Source organism: Camponotus vicinus, unplaced genomic scaffold (assembly GCF_025532165.1).
Source record: "Camponotus vicinus isolate PSW18456_S1 unplaced genomic scaffold, iyCamVici1.0 SCAF_13, whole genome shotgun sequence".
Lineage (NCBI taxonomy): Eukaryota > Metazoa > Arthropoda > Insecta > Hymenoptera > Formicidae > Camponotus > Camponotus vicinus.
The window spans coordinates 11,701,258-11,727,002 of record NW_028141949.1 but is presented as its reverse complement, the minus strand read 5'-3'; the positions used below and the strand labels follow the sequence as shown (position 1 = coordinate 11,727,002).

General features: G+C 30.6%; 1 protein-coding gene and 1 pseudogene across 1 annotated transcript; both read right to left on the bottom strand.

Annotated features, from left to right (window-relative positions):
* Nucleotides 1–4,120: 4,120 nt before the first annotated feature.
* Nucleotides 4,121–8,634, bottom strand: LOC145963990 (odorant receptor coreceptor-like). Its single transcript, XM_083086346.1, has 7 exons — nucleotides 8,604–8,634; nucleotides 6,728–6,992; nucleotides 5,819–5,935; nucleotides 5,651–5,741; nucleotides 4,555–4,691; nucleotides 4,256–4,388; nucleotides 4,121–4,171 (listed from the first exon to the last, which is right to left on the bottom strand). Exons 1-7 carry the CDS (start codon nucleotides 8,632–8,634, stop codon nucleotides 4,121–4,123), a joined length of 825 nt encoding a protein of 274 aa, XP_082942472.1.
* Nucleotides 8,635–10,594: 1,960 nt separating this feature from the next.
* Nucleotides 10,595–25,745, bottom strand: part of LOC145963989 (uncharacterized) — a 30,141-nt pseudogene continuing 14,990 nt past the window's right edge.

Below are 25,745 nucleotides of genomic sequence, written 5' to 3'. Positions count from 1 at the left end.
AGAGAAATCAATTGGTATAAAGGAGACACATAATTGTTTCGAAGAAAAAATATGTAATTTGCAATTAATAATTATATTTTTTTTCAAAAACAACTATGTATTTTCTTTACACCAATTGATTCCTCACATTATTTTGTGCATAAAAGTATTAAGGTAAGATAATCGAAAAATGAATATTTTACTAAATATTTTATGGTTTGTGTAAAATTAAGAAATTATTTCAAGCCTCATAACTCGAAAAGTACTTAATAAAAAATAACTTAATTATAGTGTTTCGGAAATCTCTCGAGGTAAGCTACAAGAATATGCAATGAAAAGTAGGGGATTCTTTTTAAAAAATTCAAAGTGATTTTTATGTGCTCTTGCACGTTCGCTCAAGGTCAAACCAATGACACCATCTTATGTCCCTCTTCGAACCAAACAACTTTTGTCTAAAACGTTTTTTTGTATCTTTCATATTTTTCGAAATATTTGCCTGGGGAGATTAAAATGACACATTCTATATATAAAATAATAAAATAAATAAATAAAGCTACGTGTAATTGGTCCAAATGATAAATCAATACAAAAAGAGAGGCTTGTTTAGGACCAAGAAAATCACAAATGGTATTGCATGTTTTACAAATCTATAATTTTAAAAAATTCTGAATATACAAAAATTTCAGTCCCTTTCGGACCCTCTTCAGTGTGACCATGCATATTTAATAGAACATATAAAAGAAATTTTAGACTAAATAAATAAATAGATAAAGATATAAAAATAAAAATGAAAATAAACGGGAAGTAACACTGTACAAGTTGAATAATAAAATTGTAAAATAAACGATATCACGGTCGAGTCGATGAAGGTAACCGATAAAGATTTTAAATTATAACTGGATACGCCAATTATTAACGCAAATTTTTGTGACGCAAGCGCTGTATATTCATTCTAAATTTCGTACGATGTTAGAACATTATATTTCTCATTATCCTTCTTAATAGACGACGGTCTGTTTTTTTATTCACAATCTTGTTTATTCCTCACAAAACCGTTGGTCACCAAACCCACGCTCAATCGTCCCATCGAAATCCATCCTGCATAACGTTTTGCCAAAGAACACATGTTTAAAGGAAGGAATTCCTCTCCCGTGCCCAAGCGACAGCCCGATGGCAACCGACGGCTCAATGATTGTGAAGGAGGAAGCTGATAATTTTTCGAAAAACGATGTGAAATTGAAGTTTAAGCGTTGAACGGGTTAACGTTAAAATTTCTTTAGCCTCTTAAATAAGAGACTTCTTTTAAAAAGAAGACAGGAAGAAATTACCCTCGTTGTAGGAAGTTAAGAAGAAGAAAGAGAAAAAAATAAAACAGTAATTTCAAATACGTCCTAACAGACTCCTAGCTCAGTACAGACTGTGAGGAGAAATAAATAAAGATAACAACAAAACGAGGGGAGAGCCTCAGGAGCGTAGCAGAAAAGGGAGTTAGAATCCTACCATTGAGAGAGGTGCCTCATCATACATTTTTTAAAAATGGGGCAGTAAACTTTGTTGAGAAGCTCTGTGTCTTCCTGCCTATTTAAACCCTTCTCCTGTTGCTGTATGTGAATCATCTCAGAAATCATCCTCCTCCTATAAGTAGGCTCTCTATCTAAAACACAAACATTTTCCCAATCAAAATTCATGACCCTCCAGCCGATATTCAGAAACTGCAGATAACGAAGGCAACGGTCTGTTGATGTTAAGACGATGTTCTTTGATTCTTGTCATAAGTTGTCTGCTGATTTGATCAACATATGACACATTGCATTCTTTACAGTTAATTTTGTGAGCGTTACTTTATTTAAAAGTTGGTATGGGATCCTTGTATTTTTTAATGAATTTATTAAACTTATTTGGGATTACGTATGCTATTAATTTTTTTGCTATTCTTGCCCAATGAGTGAACTTTTCTGTCACATTTTTTATACAGGGCACCGTAAAAAAGAGGACGGATAAGAAGTAGTTAATGGATTTATGGACGCGTTAGAATCTATGAGAAATTTCACTCTGTAACGAATATTAGAGAAAATAAACTTCAACGGGTAATCGTTGTTGAAGAGCAATTCTATAATTCTGAGTTTTTTTTCTTTTGTAAAAATCTCGGATGAGACAACCTAAAAGCTTTGTTCACTAAACTAAAAACGATACCTTTTTCGTGGTTATGGAATGTTGTAAAAAGAAGTTATGGAATCTACTCGAAAAAGTCGGTTTCATATACCAATCGAACTCTATAGTTCCATCACTCGTCTCAATCGAAACATCAAGAAAATTGATGTAGTTGCTGCTAATTTCGGTGGTGAATTGCAATCTCTAATAGAAAAGTTAAAAATATCCAATATAATTGAATGAAATGATGGAAAGGTTGCGAGCAAAATGTTATCGACATATCTAAAATAGAAAGGAAGCGGAATCGGTATCCTGAGATGGCCCTCTCTTCAATATCCTGGAGCACTATGTCTCCTAAAACCGGGGATAGCGGGAAACCCATCGGTGTGCCAAAGATCTGTCTGTAATTCTTGTCATTAAATTTAAAAGAACTAGAATTGAGCACAAGGCGTACGCCAGCGATTAATTCCGTGTAAGGGATGTCTGTAGTTTCACTAATGTAATGCCATCGCTTTTCGATGCTTCCAATGGCCAGTTCCAAAGGCACATTAGTGAACAGCAAGACAATGTCTAAAAAAAAAAGGCAATGTTGTGTGTCTAAAAACTGTACTCTTAATTTTTTAACTATTTCGAAACTGTTCTCTATGAGCCCTTGAATTATGTATGATGTTGTGTAAGAATGATAGAAACGCATATAGAGGATTATTTATCGACGAAACAATAATGCGTAATGGGACATCTTTTTTGTGGATTTCAGATAAACTATGGGGGAGCATGCCATCGCTAAGAAATAAAGATTTCATTTTATCCGGAGAAATATAATTTCGCTTTCTCTTATTGCTTATTTCATAAACGTGAATTATTGAGGATTTGAAATACGACTAATCATTAAATTAATTAATTTTTTCATTTATGAAAATATTGCTATTATAAATTTTCATTTTGTTGGTATTAAATTTATACATTTTTATTTGTCATATTCTATTTGTTTGACCATAAAGTATATTATTTTTGGTAATTAATTACTTACTACTATACGGACCACCTCCCGATTTCAATAATTCTCACTTATGTTATCATAATCATCACTCTGAGTAATGTTGCCAAGGTTTTAGTCGATGGTCATTGTTTGTTATTCAAAAGATATAAACAAAAGAAGTTTCATAAGTTCATTAATACATTTATCGAAAGAAAAGTCTATTGTTGCATAATTTCACATAGATTTGTAACTTTCTATACAAAGTGAAGTGTATCCCACATCACAAACACGGGTTGGGTTAGGTTATATCTTCTGAAAGTGGAGCCCCCTGCAGGGAGGGGCGGAATATACTGTACCTACGCATGTACTTCTTAAGATGAAGCAAAATTTACTCTTAATGGAGGTCAAAATTAGTAAACTTTGCTTCATCTTGAAAAGTACATGCGTGGACAGTGTGTTCCGCCCCCTGCAGGAGGGCACCACTTTCAGAAGATATAACCTAACCCAACCCGTGTTTGTGATGCGGGATACACTTCACTTTGTATAGAAAGTTACAAATGTAACATTTTTCGCGCACAAATAGTTGAATAACTCATCATATTTTGTTGTTAAAGCGAGAAACTCGTAGATCTTCATGTTAATTGTACAACAATCTGCCTTTTACTAACTTACCTTTTCTTAAATATTTTCAAAGTCATAAGAAATATCAAAAACATAGAAGTCTATCATTGTTCCACTACCTGATTTCAATATAAGAAAAGTAAACAATGTCAAACGACAACATAGTTTATATACGGTGTCATAACATTACATATTATTCATTAGACATTTTTTGTTTATAACTTTTTAATAAACAATGACCGCCGACTAAAACCTTCACAACATTACTCAGAATGATGATCTTGATAACATATGTGAGAATTATTGAAATCGGGAGGTGGTTCGTATAAGTAAATAATTACCTTATTTTCTACACCACTGGATACCAATTATATATATTTTTTACTGTTATTATTGGACTGAATACATAACAGTAAAGTAAGATACAGATGTCTTTATCAGCTGTAAGAAAATATGCATTTATTTCTTTCTGTGATTTATTACCTAATACGTGACTTATTATGATACATATGAAATGTTTTGTACCGTGGCAAAGCATTCTAAAGATGCTATAAACAATCCACCGATGCTTAGACCAAAAGCTTTGTTACCTCTTTGCAACAGAAACAGTATTAGCTTTTGTATATGTAGAGGAGCTGTATACCAGCAGACATTATATCTATTATATGTGAAAATATAATGAATCAATAAAACTTTAAGAAAAGTGAAAAGATCTAATGAGATATATATTCATTTTGTGCACTTTTTGAATTTACATTTTTTTATTAACATTTATATACTATATAAAAAATGATAAAATTATGTAATCTGAAGATATTTCTTACGCTGCGGCATATACGTCATTATTATGATCTATAATTTCTTGTCCGACAAAGTTAGACAAAAACATGTATAATATACAAACAACTACAATGTAAATAGGTAATAAAAATTGTTCGAAGTTATATCCTGATGATGCAATCTGGAACACCTAATATACACATTATGAATCTCAATGTTATAATGTGTAAGTTTATAAAAAGATTATAAAAGAGTTAAAAAAATTTTTTAATTGTAATTAAATAATCTGTTATATTTTAAATCATAATTAAATTTTAAATCATTATTAAATTCGTTTTTTATAAATTAATAATCACTTTATTAGTCATCTTTATTTGACTTATATATTTTATTTCTATCGCATTACATTGTATTTATATAAATTTTACTTTCATAATATTCTTTTTTATTAAATTCACAAATATACAGGTATATTTATGAGATTAAATTTCGAAACATTATAAAACTTATTAAATATATATAATAATAATAGATTTTTAACTATACTTATGATTTTTAAGAAATAAATCGATTACAAGTTAAAATAAGTAAAACGAAATCTTAATATTTATACAAATCTCAATATAAATAAATTTATAAATTTTTATGTTATTTATAGCAATGATATTGCGAATTATTATTTAAAAATTAATAATTGTTAACTAAATTTTCTTATAGCCGAAAATATTACCAAAACTATGATAAACTACATTTAAAGATTTATATTAGATAGAATTATATTAATTATATTATTAGAATGTTATATTACGTATCGCTAGAATAGAAATATCGGCAAAAAGACGATTAAGTACATTTAGTATAAGACAACATATTACAAAATTCGTCTCTAAAAAATGGCATGTTATTGACATTGTTGCCTCTTTCTTCGTGATGCTGATTGGTTATCTCGATTTGTTGTGCTTATATTTGTACCATTACCGCGATGATTAACAGTTTTTTTAAATTAATTGTGTTTTTTATTTTATTTATATTATATTTAATACTTTAAAAGGCAAATGATGCGCGCGCAACGTCATGTGTCTAATGTAAAATATGTTTAATTTATTTTGATAAACACATTTTAATAAAAACAAAACTTACTTGAAAAATATTGAAACTCAAAGTGATCACACCGAATATTATTAATAACAAGACTGATGTCTCCAATTTAGATATTAAATAATTCGAAAATCTTTAAAAATAAGAATTATAAAATAGGAAAATAAATTATTACGCATACTGTATATATATTCTGGAATAGATACCAACTTCATAGCCTTACGATGAATATCTATAGCATAAATTATATCCTTATGAATCAAACTCTCTTTTTGTAAATTAATATCTTGCGATATATAATTCTGCATTGCATTCTGGATACGGTAACTATGAATAAATTTACAAAATTAGCTTTGAGATAGAATGATTTTAATCTTAATTCATATAATATGCAGTCAATTAAAGACTGCAACGTTTATAATATTAATATATAAGACTAATATAAGATATTAATATATAATATAATATTAATATAAATATTAACATAAGTAAATCAGCATTTGTATATTTTTTAGATTATTAAGGATATTTTATATTGTTATACTCTTGTTTAAGTAATGCTTCATACAATTTGAAGCGCTTTATAAAATAAATCGTATTTTAATATCTTTAATAATATTTATATAAGTTTTTGCGATGTTTTTCGTATTTCAGAGTCGTTTTTCTATTAAAACTTTATGGAATTTAAAAGAAATTATTATTAATGTAACTATTTAAATGTGTTTGAAATAATGTGTAGTTTCAAATACGGATTAAAATTTATTTCAAATTTTCAATTATTTTAATAGCAGAATTAAGATAATATTATTTACTTATATCCTGTTATACATATATCAATTATATCTTCATCCTTGAAAATCATTATTTTCCTAACGTTTCAAGAGAACAATTAAGTTGATTAAACAATCCAAGTAATTTTAATAACAATTTCATAGATTTTGAATATCTTGTATATAAAGTGTGATTCATTTATTTAATGAGATAATTAATTCATCTTTCCGCATATTTGATAGATTATTTTGATAATCCAATATAAATAGCTATTTCAAAATTGCACAAAAACAAAATATAATTATTTTTAACCTTAATATTTTAATTAATTTTGTATTAATACTTTACCTAGCAATTCTAAACATTCCGCAAAAATGTTGAAAATATGTAATGAGCATTGCCCCGGTTACTGCTACTGCAGCAATTCCTGTGTAAATAGCAATATTTATATGCAGTTGCCGTAAATATTGCCGGGAATATTGTTCTTGTTTTACAAAATCAGTCGTAATCTGCACATGACGTTGTCGAAACTTGTCTGCTGATAAAATAACGTCGAAAAAATCCGACCAGATTTCGACAGATATATGAACGGATACGAAGAAAAAGAAAAACACTAAATAATAATATAAACAAGTAATATGTTAATATTATAGCAATAAAAACTCGTGCATTTTAACTTAAGCGCTATATAACACTTTACATGATTCAAAATACTTTTTATTTTATGTAAAGGCTTTTGTAATAAACTTGGCTCATTAATGAAATTGAAATATGAACTATGAAACGTAATTAAAGAGACATTTTCTCACTTATTAAAATAATCGTATAATATTTCGCATTGTTTCCATATTTTTCAATGATCATGAATTCGTTGTTGTCCTTTATATCATCATATATAAGCTGGAGTTGTTTCATTAAATATATTACCTATATTATTTGTAACAAGCTTTTATTCTATTTATCTTTTTGTAAAGTATAATAAAGACTGCTACGAAGTTTTAAAACAAACGTTTATTTATTATATGAACCTTTATTACGATAAATATAATAGATATAATAGATATAATAGATATTACGATAAGTATAATAGATAACTTACTGTTTCGCCATTAATGTAAAACGAATTGTATGTTAGTGTGAAACTAATGCAAGCAAATGCGGGAGATAGAATCTTAATAACAATATCAACAGTAAACTTTGAAGTTAGGAGTATTATAAGCTGTAAATAATAATTTTCTTCAAAATAATTTATATAACAAGTATCTTTATTCTTGATTAATAAATTATAAATTCTATGTTGTTATAGTTAACTTATCTCATGGCAATATAATAAATTAATTTTATATAATAATTTTTTAAATAAATAATTTTTTGTAAGATAGAGACGAATATATCGTATTAGTGATATAATTATATTTATATTATTACAACATGGTATTAATAAATATATTTGTATATTTATATTATTATATATAGAATGAGATATAATACATTACAAATATACAATTTTATTTTTTTATAATAAAATATTCAATGCAAGTTGAACGTAAAAGTAAGAAATTATCATATAGACGATGAGATAATATCCTTACGACATTAGAATATATTATATTTAGATATATATAATATATTAAATAATATATTTAGGATGAAATATATTCTTATAAATAATCATAATTTTCGATCGATTTTTTATTAGCAGAAATCTTTACATATTACCACTCATATACAAGTTTTATTAGATTATATTAATAAACATTTGTAAATATTATTAAATATCTTTATTTTATAGATTATAAATTTAGAATAAGATAAAATCTAAATATATTTATGAATATATAAATAAAGAATAATACTTTATATTATTTAATTGCGCTTCTTCGGAGTTTCAGAAGTATCTCCGATATTCAATTGCTTATATTTCAATTGATATCTTTTTTAAATAAATAGATTGAGAAATTTTGCCAGATAGAAAAAAAGTAGCTCACATATACACGCAAACACACACTCACACACACACACATACACAAAATTAGATTTTAGAATTCATATAATGCATATTATAATTAAAATATTTTAATACATACTTGAGATACAATAAGGATTGCTTCAATGCTAAAAAAACAGATTGATTGAAATCGAGTAAACGTTGACTTCTGATAAGGCCATAAACCAATAGTCATCAGTAAAATTCGGTTAAGATTAAAATACCGATCTTCAATACTGATCATCTCTTTGCTAGCACTAGAACACATTTGACAAGGATGAAGTCGATGGACATTTGTTTATCCCCACCATTCAATTGGTTGATTAAATATTCCCAAAGTCCTCTTTTCTAGTATAAATTATTACGCTCCATAAAATATAAGTTAATTTTCGTAAAATGAACCATAATTGTACCAAATGGAACACGAAAGAACACAGAGTATGACTATAAAACGGAACACCTGTAATTTAATTTTATTTTGTCGAGGGGCAGCTGTCGATTAAGCGATCGATTTAACGCCGAAAGAAATTAAACACATGTTGTTTTCACATAACATTAACGGAAAAAAGTGTATGGGTTACGAAAGTGACGCAAGCGTGGTCATCATTTTTCCAACCGCGCATATCCACGTACTTAGATATAGTATATGTTTCTTTGTACTATATGCAATCCTCCAGAATAAACGTACTTTGAAACTGTTATATTATTAATAATTGTGAACTTTAATATTATTATTAATTGTGAAAGCATTATTTGTTATTGTTTTCTAATAACTACATAATTTTTCTGAATACAGTTACCATTTACTTATTTTATTTTATATGTATGTGTTTGTTGTATATTATGTTTATATTGTGCGTGTTTTGTGTTAAAAACAAAACCAAAATTTAAAAATAATTTAAAATTTGTATATTTAAATCAAATAGAAATTAAGGAATCAGATGAAAAAATATTTTGAATTTAAATGTTTATTAAATATATCAAATATTAAAGATATTAAATATTAGTCCACCGGACGTAACACAGGTATTAAAAAATTAAATATTTAAATGCCTTATAAAATATATATTATTTGGTAGATAAAAAATGATTTCTAATGATCATATCATATTAATAATATAAGAATTAATATATGTATAATTATATATATGTATAAAGATATATATTAAGTGCGCTTAATTAAATATTTAAGGATGCTGAGAAAGTATAATACAAGCACGAAGGAAGTGTAAATAAGTTACTACTACAAATTAATTTCTAATTTTGATCGCACTTCTTTTAATTAAAAAAGAATAATATATACATAACAAACTCGATAATAACTTCTTTTTACTTTATATTTTGAAAATTTGAAGTAATGCATCGTGCAAAAATACAGGGTGATTCTGAACAAACATTTGTCTTTAAAATATCAAATTCTTGAATGAATTCTAAGACGATTTTTTCTCTTGCAAAATTTTGCCCGGAGCTTAGTTTTTAAACTATAAAGGAAAATAGTTAACTAATTACGAAACGAGTACGAGAGGTCGGCAGGGACGACGCGGTATAGGCGATTACGTGGGGCGCTCGCCGCAATCAGCTGATTGCTATACGTGATGAGCAATCAGTGTGTGTGTGTATGTGTGTGTGTGTGCGTGCACATTCTCACACACACACTGATTGTTACACTCATCGTGTATAGTAATCAGCTGATCGCGGCGAGCGCTCACGTAATCGCCTATATCGCGCCGTCCCTGCCTACCTCTTGTATTCGTTCCGTAATTGGTTAACTATTTTCCTTTATAGTTTAAAAACTAAACTCCGGGAAAAATTTTGCAAGAGGAAAAATTGTCTTAGAATTCATTCAAAAATTTGATATTTTAAAGACAAATGTTTGCTCAGAATCACTCAGTATAGATTAGAGTAATCTTTTTATATTATATATAGAAGAGATAGCGTTGGATAAGATAACAAAAGACAAAATATTTTTCTTTAAGCTATTTAATGAGTTTTTTATTTGACATATTCTCTTTATTCTATTAAATGTAGATTATATTACAATGTTTTCCATTAATTAAAAATATATTTCACTAATTTACATTGCTTATTACATTTGTATTAAATTGATATTGTTTACAGTAAACACACACACATGTTTCATAAAATCAATGTAATATAAATATAGTATTGAATATACGAAATAATTGCTGCAAATCGTGCCAATGAGATTGCTTGATATGTTTTATTTATTATTGTATTGAATACATGACCGTAAAATAAGATATGGATGTATTGGCCAGCTGTAAAGTATTGTATTTGCTTTTTCTCGTCTCTTTATGAAATATGATAAAATCAATATAATATTACAATATGTAAAATATTTTGTACCGTAGCAAAACATTGTAAGGATGCGACAAACAATCCACCCACATTCAGACCAAAAGTTCTATTGCTTCTTTACAACAATAACAGTATCAGCTTCTGTATACGTGGAGAAGTCATGTACCACCGAATATTATATCTAAAATATAATAATATTCTTATAAAAAATTAATAATTTAAGAAAAATAAAAAAATATATATATATAAAAGTATTATTTTTATATACATTGCATATATACATTTGTTTTGCATGTTAAATTAATTTCCACCTTTGTTATTACAAATTATACAATATGTTATTGGGGACTTGGTTAGCGGATGTGGACGAGTGAGTGTCAGAGAGTGTGTGAGTGCGATAATCTAGCGAAAATTTAGAGCAGGCGATAGTTTGTTAAGGTGCGGGGGGCAGGAGTGGGCGAGTTGTGAGGGGTGGAAGCGGCATAATTGAGGGGAAGACGCGAAACGCAGCAGGGACGCGAATAAGTAAGAATTAAAATAAGTGAGTGGCAGAATAGGTTAATGTAAGATAAGGTAACAACACGCGATAGGCACGGTTAATTTACGGAGGTAGATAGGAAACCGAATCGGTAGGACGGGTGGTGGCTTGCGGCGGCGAAAGTAGGCGGTACTGGGCAGGCGTGCTTTAAGCTCCGTTTACATGTCGGAAGAAGTGCAAGGCATAGGCAAGAAGAGGCCCGTGAGGGAACTGAAAGGAAGGGAAAGAGCAGACTCGTTGAGTATATTGGATTACGTACGCGGTGGGGAAAAGGAGAAGGGGAAGGAACACAACAAGAGGAAACGAGAAGAGAGGGAGAGACTGGCGGGCGAAATTTTTAAGAAAAGTAATATGATGGATAGAACACCACCAAGTTTGAAGCAGACAGGAGAGAAGGGGGAGCTGAAGAATGAAGAAGGAACACTGATGGGGATGTTGAGGGAACTAAAAGTAGAAATGGTAGGAGTGAGGGAAATAAGAGAAGAATTGGTAGGATTGAGGAATGAGATAAAGGAAATAAAAGAAAACTGGGAGCTAAGAGTGGAAAGAATGGAGAGAAGGTTGGTTGAAATGGAAGAGAGAATGAAAGAGATGGAGAGACAGAGAGGAGAATTTGGAGTTGCTAAAGGAGAAAATATAGAGGAAATAGTGGAGAAGGTAGCGGAACTAGTAAAGAAAAATAAAGAAGAGATGCGAGTAATGGAGAGGGAAGCAAAAGACGAAATAGGACAAGAAGTGAGAAGATTGAAAAGAATAATAGAAGAAAAAGAGAAAAAGGAGAGGAGGAACAAGATTGTAATAAGGGGGTTGAACACAAGGTCGAGAAGTATAAAAGATATAGCTAGGGAATTTCTAGAGAAAGAATTTGAGGTAAAAGAAAATATAAAGAGTATACAAACTGCGGGAATAGAAGGAAGAGAAGTGGTAATAATAGAACTGGAGGACTGGGAAACCAAAGAGAAGATAATGAAAGAGAAGAAGAAATTAAAGGACAAATCTGCAGGTAGAATTTATATTGATCATGATATGACGGAGAGAGAGGTGCAGAGAAAAATAAGGGAGCGTGCAAGAATAGAGAGAGTAGAAGGAAAGATAGTTAAAGTAGGATATAAAAAAATGAATATAGGAGGAAAACAGTATATGTGGAGCGAGGAAGCAGGAGAACTAAGAGAAAAGAAAAATTTCTAGATGGTCGCCAAGTTAGGAGAAGAGAGTCAGTAAGTTATGGTATTCAAGATGGCAATATGCAAACAACACGAATGGAGGTCGGAAAAAAGAAGCAGCAGAAGAAAGAAAATAGGCGAAAGATAATTTTTTGGAATGTAGCAGGTATCGAGAGACAGGATAAAGATTTTTGGAATTACATAGTAGGTTTCGATTTTATAGGGTTATGTGAAACATGGTTAGAGGTTAAGGGGTGGGATAGAATTAAGGATAGACTGCCGGATACGCACATCTGGGAAGACATTAACGCTGTAAGAGAAAGGAGGAAGGGTAGGGCGAAGGGAGGTTTATTAATAGGCATTAGAAAAGATTGGGGGTCGGAAGCGGAGAAAAATGAAAGTGTAATGATCAATGAAAGAATTGCGCGAACGAGAATAGTAAATGAGGAAAAAGGTCTAAATATATTTACAGTATATAATGTAGGGGCAAAGAAAGATGTAGAAGAGATAATGGAGAAAATAACAGAGCAATGCGAAGGATGCGAAGGAGAGGATATTATTATAGGAGGCGATTTTAATATTAGAATAGGAAACTTAGGAGGGTGTAGGGAGGATGAGTTTGACTTTGAAAGGGAGAGTAAAGATAAAATTATAGGAGATGGCGGTAGAAGTTTCGTGAATATGATAAATGAAAAAGGATGGTATTTTTTGAATGGATGTACAGAGGGGGATTGGGAATATACGTGTGCGAGAGGATGCTCAGTAATTGACTATGCAATTGTAAATGATAGTGCGCAAGAACGAGTGTTGGAATTTAGAATAGGGGACAGGGTGGACTCGGATCATCTGCCTTTGACCTTGGTACTGGAAGAAGAGGAGAACATGAAACAAATAGAGAGGAGGACAGAAGAGGAAGAAGATGAACGGAATATGTCGAAAAAGATCATACGTTGGAACGAAGTGGCAAGGAAATTATACAGAGAGAGGACGGAGGTATGGATTGAAAATGAGGACCAGGAAATAGAGTCAGTGGATAGGAAATGGAAAAAAATCAAAGATTGGATCCTTGGAGCTTTGGAGTATAAGGATGTCAAGATAAAGAAGAGAAGGAAAATAGGGCACAAGGACTGGTGGGACAGGAGTTGCACCAGAAAGAAGAGGGAGGTGAAAAGGAAATACGGAAGATGGAGGAGTGGAAAGGGGAGGGAGGAAGACTATTTGGAAGGAAAGAAATATCTAAAGGGGTGGTTGGAGAGGAAAAGGAAGGAGAAGAGGGAGAGGGAAGAAGAGGAATTAAGAAAACTGAAGGACGAAAAGAAAATCTGGAATTACATAAACAGTCGAAGGAAGAAGAAAGTATGGAAAGAGAATAATATTCGGAAAGAGAATTGGAGAAGATACTTCATGGAGTTGTTAGGGGGCACTGAAATGGAAGTAGGGGAAGAGGCGACGGAGGTATATGACATGGGGACAGAAGAAATAAACGAGGAACAGTTTCAAGATACAGAAAGGGAGTTGCAAGAAGAGGAGATAATGAGGGCAGTCAGGAATATGAAGTTAGGCAAAGCTGCAGGTGTCGATGGAATTCCAATGGAAGCATGGTGATATGGTGGTACAGCAGTAAGAAGAGGTCTAACTGACCTGATAAAGCTCATTTGGAAAGAAGGTAAAATCCCGACTGAATGGCAAACAAGTATAGTTGTCCCCTTATATAAAAGGGGGGATAAAGAGAGAACAGACAAATATAGAGGGATTTCTCTGCTGTGCACTGCATACAAGATATATGCGGAAATACTAAGGAACAGATTGGAGGAAACAATGGAGAAGAAAGGAGTGACAGCCAAGCCGGCTTCAGAAAAGGGAGGTCTACGATGGACAACGTTTTTATCTTGAACCATATAGTACAAAGGGAGAAGGAGAAAGGTATGGCGACTGGGAAGGACAAGATTTTCGCAATATTTGTGGACCTGAAGGCAGCATTCGACAACGTGGACAGAGGAATTTTATGGAAAACAATGGAAGAGAAAGGGGTGGAGAGCAGTTTAATGAACAAGATAAAGGAAATTTACAATGCGACGGAGGTGACAATAAGGACGAAAGATGGGTTCACAAGGGGCTTCAAGACGAAGAAAGGTGTTAGGCAAGGCTGTGTGATGAGTTCTGCCCTGTTCAACTTATACATTGCGGACATTGATAAAGTTTTAGAAAAGCGTGGCATAGGAGGTGTAGAACTAGGAGGAGTGAGAGTGTGGTCATTAGCATACGCGGACGATATGGTTTTGATAGCGAAAAATAGAGAGGCTTTATTAGATATGATGAGTATGTTAAAAAGATTTTTAAAAGAAAGGACATTAAAATTAAATACAGAAAAAACAAAAGTGCTGGTTTTTAATAGTAAAGGTAAAAAAGGCAGGAAAGCATGGAAATGGGACAACAAAATAATAGAGGAAGTAGAAAATTTCAAGTGTCTGGGATTCACGTTTAATAAGAAAGGTAATTATGCCGATCATATAAAAGAACTGAATAGGAAAGGAAGGATCGCTGCAAATAGGGTTTGGGGTTTAGGAGAAAGATTATGCAAAGATGATTTTTATAGGAGATGGATGCTTTTTAAGTACCTAGTGAAAAGTGTAATGGAGTATGGAGCAGAGATATGGGGGTGGAGTGAAAAAAAGGAGTTGGAAAAAGTCATGATGGATTATGTAAGATGGGTGTTTAGGCTAGATTTTTGTACACCGAGATATGTTATATTAAGGGAACTAGGATTGGAAAAATTAAAAATTGGTTGGGGTATAAGAGCTATGAGGTACGAGAAAAGAAGCAGAGAGAAACAAGACGGAAGTTTGATAAGGGCATGCTGGGATGAAAAGGACATAATGGCTAAAAAGAAAAAGGATGTATATAATTTGGAACGAGAAAGATTTTATAATAACAATGGTTGGAGCTCAGAAGTAATAAAAGAATTAAATAATGAAGGTAAAAATACTGAAGGCTTAGTAAGAATAAGGGAACGGGACATTCAAGGGCAAATAATAAACAGTAAAATAGCAGAGACAAGATATAATACAAGGTACAAAGAGATAGAGGTGAGAAACGAAATACCCAGTTATTTATTAAAAGAAAACCTGGATAAAGTAAAAACAGGAGATGAGATTAGAGTGATGGTAAAATTAAGATGCGGCAATTTAGAGGATACAAATAAATATTGGCTGGACGAAGAAGATACGAAATGTAGATTCTGCAAGATAGGTAGGGACAATTTAGACCATTATATAAGCGAGTGCAATATCACAAGTAAGTGGTTTGAGATTCTAGGTAGGAATAACAAAGAAAGACTAGAGAATACATGCGATGACAAATTTAGAGTGGAAAAAGGAAAGGTGTTAAATAGATTATGGAAAGGAAGAGAGGAATGCTATAAAAAAAAGATAGGATAAAGGAAAAGAAAAATAAGAAAGAGAAATGGGGAAGGAGCGTGAGTAGGAGCAGTAATGGAAATAGCTTTAAAAATATAACGGTTGTAAATAATATTGATTGCGGCGTTTATGTAAAGAGGAAAGAGGGATGATGTGTGGATGGATGTGTGTTCTTTTAAGTAAGAAATGTAAACCAAGTCCTTTTCTTGGCGTATAGCTGAAATAAATAAAATATATATATACAATATGTTATTGTATAACGTAAAAATATTTCTTACGCAGTGACAAATATGTGATTATAATGATTTGTTATTTGTTGTCCGATAAAATTAGATAAGAACATGTACAAAAAACAACAGACTGTTAATAATACAGGTATTGAAAGTTCTTCCATACTAAATTTTGATGATGCAATCTGTAAATACTAATACGTCTTTAAAAAGTCTTCAAAATCGTAATCAATTTGTAAAATCAATTTAAATTGCGATTTAGATACAACGGCAATAAATGCTAATTAAAAATTTTTCCATTTTTTTGCTAATATTATAATTATAACATAAAATTGTAAATGAATAAAACTAATTAATCGGAACTATTGAAAAAAATGTGATCTTGTAAAAAAAAGATAATTAAAAATTAAAATATAAAATAAAATAAGATTATACAATTAATGTATATCACACAGATAATATTATATCACTTAAATATATGTGGATGTAATGTGTTCTCTCTCTCCCTCTCTCTCTCTCTCTCTCTCCCTCTCTCTCTCTCTCTCTCTCTCTCTCTCTAGCAAATAAATAAAACTTACTCGAAGAATATTCAGACTCAACGTAATTACGCTGAATATTATTAATACCATAAATGATATCTCAAAACTGGATATTAAATATTCAGAAAACCTTAAAAAAAGACTTTATTTAATATAATTTATAATATTGCTATTAATTTAATTTATAATAGATACTAACTTCATGGCTTTTCGATGAATATCTACAGCGTATATTATACCCTCGCAAACCAAATTTTTGTTCTGTAAGTTAATACATTGTGACAAATCAATCTTCATTGAGTTCTCGATACGATAACTGTAAATTATATATTATCTTAATTATTCGATCATTTAATTTATATCTATTTGATTCTATAAAATTTAATAAGAATTTGAATAATGTGTGTGGATGCGTGAGTGCATGCGTAGGTGTGTGTGTATGCGTGCGCGCGCGCGCGCGCGCGCGTGTGTGGAGCGTGTATGTGTTTGTGTGTGTGTGTGTGTGTGTATGTGTGTGAATAATTTTGGTAAATTATCGCAGAATCAAATATATACTGAAATTGCAGAATTTGTATTATTACATAAATAGAGAATTAGAATTTTATGTTATGTGGAAAACAAAAATTTTTCTTTTTCTCTTTTATTGTATTCTTTATTATATTCTTATTATCTTCTTCTTTATTATACAAAATTTTGCTTCCAAGACACAACTAAATAAATAATTGTCTTACAATGCTATATAGTTTGTATATTATAAACATGAAAATTTGATTAATTTTATGTGCTAAATAAATAAATTTCCTGCATTAACTTTTTATTTAAAAAATAATAATTGTAGTGTTTAATTTAAAAATTTTTTAACTTAAATTTTTGAATGTTTTTTTACGGTTCTTTTATTATTTTACCTAGCAATTTTAAACATTCCGCAAGCATATTGAAGATATGCATGGAGCATTGTCCCTGTCGCTAATAATGCAAGTAATCCTATACAGGGTGATTCAAAATAACCCCTGTGTCCCTGAAATGACATATTCTTGAATCAATTCTAAGACGATTTTTCCTTCGGCAAAATTTCGTCCGAAGCTTAGTTTTTGAATTATTAAAGGAAGTAGTTAACGTATGACGGGTCGAATACAAGAGACAGGCAAGGGTGAAATGAAGAAAAAATATGTAATTTGCAATTAACAATTCCATATTTTTTCTTAAAAACAACTATGTGTTTTCTTTACACCAATTGATTCCTCTCATTATTTTCTACATAAAAGTATTAAGGTTAGATAATCGAAAAATGAATATTTTACAAGATATTTTACGGTTTATGTAAAATTAAGAAATTATTTCAAGCCTCATAACTCAAAAAGTACTTAACGAAAAGGTACTTAATTATAGTGTTTTGGAAAGCTCTCGAGATAAGCTACAAGAGTCTGCAAAAATATATAGGGTGTTCCGTTTAAAAAAATTGAAGTGACCTTCACGTGACCTTCAAATGACTCTTCAAACCAATGGTACCATCTTATGGCCCCTTTGAAACCAAACAACTTTTGCCTGAAACATTTTTTTCTAAAATGCACCGTTTGTGAGATATTTAGGGGTTTCCACACTTTTGACAAACCCTGTATAGTACAAATTATTCAACATATTGTGTAGTTTAGTAGGAGGCTTGTTACTTTCATAACGCTGTTACTTTTGCCCCCAGTTTTCCCTATATGTCAAAATAATTCTCTCTCAGAATGTTACAATCTCTACACAATATTTTACAATCTCTACACAATATTTTAATAGTGTATTCTAGAAATATATATAAAATGAAGTAAAAAATTTTAATACGAAAATATTGAGGCTACAATAAATTTTGATTTATATATGACAAAGTTTACCAATGATTTCGTGTAGAAAACTCGTACGTTCAGGTTCGTAACACTTATGAGCATTGATCTGTCATCTATTATTGATTTTTTCGTATCAGGTAATATTGATTTTTACTGCACAGCTGATTTTATTTTTTTATTTTATAATGATAATAGATTCGTTTCTAAAAATATTTCTCTCATTAAAAATAATATATTTCATTTTTCAAATAAATGAAAATAATAGAATTTATGAGGGTCGAATGTTGATATTGGATCTCAGCGACTGTGGGAGTTGCTGAAACTTACACGGTGCCAAAACTCTGAGGAATGTCTACTGTTTCTGGTTGAAACCAGAAGTTTAAGAAATCAAACTCAGCTCTGCCAACAAATCCTACCTCTCACGGCCTCGAAATCAGATAGTCGCCCTGGGTGCATGACGAATGTATCATGTAGCGAACGAGGGAGGGTGAAAAGCGAGTCTCAGGCACTTTAAAACCTGAGACCATCAGCTAAGAGGACAAACCCCGACAGAAAATTCGTCGAAGAGCCAAGCTGATAATCTACTCGGACATGTAAATACACATTACTCGTAGAACTGATAATTTGCCTCTGACCAGGACTGATTCGAAGTTGACGACCTACACAGCACGAATAGCTATTTGCCGACTGATAGTCGACATTTTCTAATCAACTTGAAGTCGTCTTTTTAAGTCGACGTTTAGTCAACTATTTATAGTACGGTTTATTGTCGACTTTAAGTATCGACTATGAATCGACTTAAGGTCGATCATTTTCAGAAAACGAAAAGTCGATTAGACATTTTCAATTAAATTAAACATTTTCAAAGACTTGATTGATTTAATTTCATTATTCTTTAATTGTATTATATGTAGCAATCAGGGTTGGGAAGTTACTTGTAACGCCGTTACCGTTATAGTTATTTTTCTTTTTTGGTAACGGACTAGTAACGGCGTTACATTTTTCTTCTGTAACTGTAACGATAAAGTAGTTACATTTTTTTAGTAACGATAATGAAGTTAACAGTTACTTGTACTTACTTTTACTTACTTGTTACGTTACTTTTCATATTTTGAAAATACTTATGACATCGTATTTTTGTCATATTCAATTTTTAGTCATCGACCGACAATCATATAAAATTCGATAATACTTCGGATGAAATTTATCGCTCTGAGAGGTGTCTGTGAAGCTGGCATGACAATCTACGAATTTTAAAAGAATACTAAGAGTTCTGATAGCACTTTTCATAGTTCTACAGTTCCTGATAAAAATTAAAAAGAGTTCCGCATTCCTTATATTAAAAAATCGAAATCGAAAAAATGTGCTAACTTCGCGAATCTAGCACGACACTCTTCCCTCTAAAGTACCAAAACGCGTTGAATATTATTATTTTTAGCAAGAGTTCCCGATAGTTCTGCTATAATTCAGCCTATATATGCAATTTCAGACCGATATTTCAATAATTAATAATTTTTTATGAATTTTTAATGTCCTCGACCAGCACGACACTTATGTTAGTAAAAATGTGTCGTGCTGATGATTTTCCGTAGTTTTAACGGCAGTTCTGGACAGTTCTATAAAAGTTCTAGATTACTCTAGGTATATCCGCTCTAGGGTTATTATTTCCTAGTTTGTTTTCGCTCGCTCTTTTGTGTTCTCTGTTTCGCTCGCTGAGGATAAGGCTGAGTGTAGATTGCGATGTGAATTCTCTTGATGTAATAATAACGAATGGCGGAAACGTGCTGGTTATTTTCAATGACCCTAGGCAGTTGTTGTTAGGGTCCACCGGTGGTGCCTCCGTCTGTGTAGCGATCGACATGGAGTTGGTCTCCCAATCACTGTCAGACTGGACGGCTTGCTCCTGGGTTGCTGGCTGCGCCTACGTACCTCGGTGTACCAACGTGCGTGTGGTTTGCACGCCTATCTCCCTCTGTTGCCGAGGTGATGGAGGCAGAGGCGAGAGTAGCGCTGGAAAGCTTCCAGTGGCTGTCGGCGAGGTGTAGCGGCGTACTCGGATATCCCACGGGTGGAGTAGACACCAAAGCTGCCAAATCTTCTCCGCAAGCAACATGCAACGCGTAATGGAGGGGGTAACGAGGATGTGAGCGTAAGCGTACGTGTGAGCTCGGCGCTTCAGCTAGCTTCGGATAGTAGAAGAGGACAGAATACAGTCTTCTGTCTCCTTCCTATCAAGCTGGCAACGAAAGACGGGCGACGCGACGATTCTCGCTTCTCGATATCTCAATGCGTACGACAACGTTAAATGTTTTTCTCTTATAGTTTTTTATATTATACACATATTTTTTAATTGATAAATATATTTTTTATCTCATAAATATTAATCTATTTAATATATTTTTTAACTGATAAATATATTTTACATATTATACATTTATCAGTTGTAAAGAAATATCGATATATTTTTTCATGTGAAAAATTAAATGGCATAATTTTTATAAACAAATGTATATATATATATATATTTATATATATATATTTTCATTTTTAAGAATTATACGATTTGATTTTTTAATATGAGAAGATATATCAATATTTTCTTACAATTAGCAAATATATATAATATATTTACTAGTTATAAAAAATATCTATAATATAACAAGCTAAAAGAGAAAAATGTTTAACGCTGTCGTACGTATCGAGATATCGAGACGCGAGCAGCGTCAAAAATTCACATGCTCGTTATGTATCTAGCGGAAAGAACGAATTTTAAACTAACAGCGTAGCGCAGTGGATAAGGCACCTGATTAGTACGCTGCGTGTTGCTGGTTCAAATCTTACCTTTGACTTTTTTTTATTTTATTATTGTGCTATATATTTTTATTATTTTAACAGACAAATTATTATTTTAATTATAAAATATACTTAAAAATCATTGAATTTATTTATTATTGAAAAAATTTCTTGTCGCTAATTGACACCAAACTTGTAAAATATTAAAAAATTTCTTGTCGTTAATTGACACCAAACTTGTAAAATATTAAAAAATTTCTTGTCGTTAATTGACACCAAACTTGTAAAATATTAAAAAATTTCTTGTCGCTAATTGACACCAAATTTGTAAAATATTAAAAAATTTCTTGTCGCTAATTAACACCAAACTTGTAAAATATTAAAAAATTTCTTGTCGCTAATTGACACCAAACTTGTAAAATATTAAAAAATTTCTTGTCGCTAATTGACACCAAATTTGTAAAATATTAAAAAATTTATTGTCGCTAATTGGCAGTAAACTTGCAAAAATTTCTTGTCGCTAATTGACACCAAATTTGTAAAATATTAAAAAATTTCTTGTCGCTAATTGACACCAAACTTGCAAATATTTCTTGTCGCTAATTGATACCAGCCTCACAAAATATTAATGTGTAAAAAATATCTTTTTAAAAAACATAACTTCTGTATAAATGTAATATAGATAATTATATGTAGATATATTATATATATATAGTACAATATTATAATATTAGTTAAAGTGTGGTACAATAGGGCTCCGGGCGAAAGTCCACACTTTAAAATAAAAAACTTAACGCGCCTTTGGTGATACCCCATGGGTGGTGAGGAAAATCACCACTCATTTATATTATTTTTATATTATTGTCACGACGCAAACGTATAAGTGGTCAGTATACGTTTGTTGTCGTTATTATTAAAAAAATATATCGTTACGTCCGCGGAACAACTTCGATATATCGCAGCGCGCACGACGCTATAGTTCGGTACATTCATTAGTTATTATGTATTATATTATATATTATGTATGCATTATGTGGTATATATTAATGATTTTGAGATATATATATCTAAATTATAAAATTATCAAATGATATATAATGATAAATTATAAAATTATTACAAGTTTTTCTCACATAGAAAATTAATCGATCACAAAATAAAAAAATAACAAATATGTAAAGTGTATAATGAACGGTGTTAATGTCACAAGAAGACTGTGAAAAACCATTGAAAAAAACTGTAAAAAAATATAATTAATCGATTAATAGTGACTGTGTTGTATTAACAAAATATTTAATATATATTAATAATTATATTAATAAATAATTAATCTGTTCTTTTTCTTTGCATATATTTATTTGTATGTGTGTATATATACACAAATAAATATATGCAAGAAAAAAGAACAGATTAATTATTAATATAATTATTATTATATATTAAATATTTTTTGAATATAAAGCAGTCACTATTAATATTAATTATATTATTTTACAGTCTCTTTCAACAGTTTTTAACAGTCTTCTTGTGATATCAACACCGTTTATCATGCAGTTTACATATTTATTGATTTTTTATTTTGTGATCGATTAATTTTCTATATAAGAAAAACTTGTAAAAATTTTATAATTTATAATTATATATTATTTGATAATTTAAATATACATATCTCAAAATTATTAATATATATAACATACACACACACACACACACACATATATATATATATATATATATATATATATATATATATATATATATATATAATATAACATACACACACACACACACACACACACACATATATATATATATATATATATATATATATATATATAATGCATACATAATATATAATACAATAATACATAATAATTAATACAAAAAGGCTGTAAAAACATACCTGTATGAAGTTAGCAACCCATTTTTCAAATTTTAAAATTCTAAAAGTTGTTCCAGGTTGTTCTAGACTTGTTCTAAATTGTTCCAGAAGATTAAATTTTTATAATAAAAATTTTCGCGGAAAATTGAAAAAAACAATTTTTGACGTGGCACCCCATTTTTCAAAAATCAAACTTTTAAAGGTTGTTCCAAATTGTTCTAGTTGTTCCAAACATTGTTCCAAAGTATTAATTCTCCAAACAAAGAATTTAAAAAGATACCAAAAAAATAGTATCGAGCGTTCAAACAGTATTTTTACGCCTACAGCTATCATTATCATCTTATGAACATCAACTTACATATTTAAGCTAATAATTAATGTAACAACCCAGAACAACTCTCATTTTTGCCAGAACAAATTTTTAAAGGGCACTTTACTCTTGGAGAGACACTTTTTTGTATTTTTCGACCGATAACGGCATGTCAGCGACACCAAAATGTAGAACAATAATAACTAGACATAGAACAACTTGGAACAACTTTCATTTTTTCCAGAACAAATTTTTAAAGGGCACTTTACTCTAGGAGGTAAAAACTTTTTTTGCATTTTTTTGCCATTTTCGATCGAAAACGGCGGGTTAGCGACACCAAAATGTAAAACAATAACAACTAGACAGAACAACCCGGAACAACTCTCATTTTTGCCAGAACAAATTTTTGAAGGGCACTTTACTCTTGAAGACACTTTTTTGCATTTTTTTATATTTTTCGACCGATAATGGCACGTCAGCGACACCAAAATGTAGAATCTCCAAGAGTAAAGTGCCCTTTAAAAATTTGTTCTGGCAAAAATGAGAGTTGTTCCAGGTTGTTCTATGTCTAGTTATTATTGTTCTACATTTTGGTGTCGCTCACGTCCGTTATCGGTCGAAAAATACAAAAGAATGCAAAAAAAGTGTCTTTCTCCAAGAGTAAAATGCCCTTTAAAAATTTGTTCTGGCAAAAATGAGAGTTGTTCTGGGTTGTTACATTAATTATTAGCTTAAATATGTAATTTGATGTTCATAAGATGATAATGATAGCTGTAGGCGTAAAAATACTGTTTGAACGCTCGATACTATTTTTTTAGTATATCTTTTTAAATTCTTTGTTTGGAGAATTAATACTTTGGAACAATCTGGAACAACCTTTAAAAGTTTGATTTTTGAAAAATGGGGTGCCATGTTAAAAAATCGTTTTTTTTTAATTTTCCGCGAAAATTTTGATTATAAAAATTTAATCTTCTGGAACAATTTAGAACAAGTCTAGAACAACCTGGAACAACTTTTAGAATTTTAAAATGGGGTGCTAACTTCATACAGGTAAAAACATTTAACGCTGTTACGCGTATTAAATAAAGCGAGAGGCCAGAGGCAACGAGAACAAGAAGCATTGCCTCGTCGCCGACTGTGGAAAGTGAGAAGGAGACAGAAAACAATATCTCTGTCCTCCTCTACTATCCGAGGCTCCGGTACGCAGTTTACGCCTGCGCGCGTCATCCCCTCCACTACGGTTGCTCGCGTGGGCATTCTGGCATCACTGCCTCGGAGGCTCGTACTCTTCGCATCATGGTGTAAGTAACAAGGTGTGCTACTGCGCAGGCATTTCTACTGACCAATAAGAGAGCGTGACAAGATTCCGCCATCTTGTATAATTTAAATGGATATTAAAACGAAGATTCGGGCAAGAGAAAGGGTTTTAATGAAAAATCTTTCGTGTGTAATTATAATTAAGGTGAATATATTTTTAGAAAAAATATAATAAATAATAAATACAATATATAATAAATACAAACACATAAATATAAATAAACAAATATAAGACACATAAACACATATAAGAAACAATAAACATATAATAAACGATAGAGAATACATAACACATAACACATAACACATAATACAATATATAATAAATACAAACACATAAATATAAATAAACAAATATAAGACACATAAACACATATAAGAAACAATAAACATATAATAAACGATAGAGAATACATTACACATAATAAACAATATAGAAGATATAATAAAAATGAAATTACTTTTTATTTGTGAATTTTGTCATTTTTCTTTTATGTTTTATTCTATTATTTTCTGCCGAAATTTTTTTATTAATTATTCGAAGTCTTATGTATGATCTTGTTCTAACTAAACATAATAGAACCTCACGCGGAATTACTATATTTTTCATTTTTTTTAAAACCCTATCAGCGACTGTTTTAAATATCCACGGATCTTTCCGCATGAAGGATCCATGGTAATCTTGAAATTCTTCATTTATTACTTTTGCCACTTTGAATAAGTCTGAAGAAGGACTTATAATTTTCCCTCTAGAAATGTAATTAATCCAGTCATTTTCTGGATTAACCAACATCTCAGTAGGAGTACCTAAATTTTTATATTTATTTATAAATTTAAAAGCGGCATAACCCGCAATATATTTTAGGCTTTCATTTTCCACGATGTTCACAACTTCTTCTAAATTTTCTACTACTGGTTCAATAATTTCAGTTCTTCAGAAGTAGGAGAATAATTAAATGTACTACTATTTGGCTCTGAAAGAAAAGCTGTGAAGCAAAACATGCATATATATTATATCGGAAAAACACTTTTTGACAATTTGA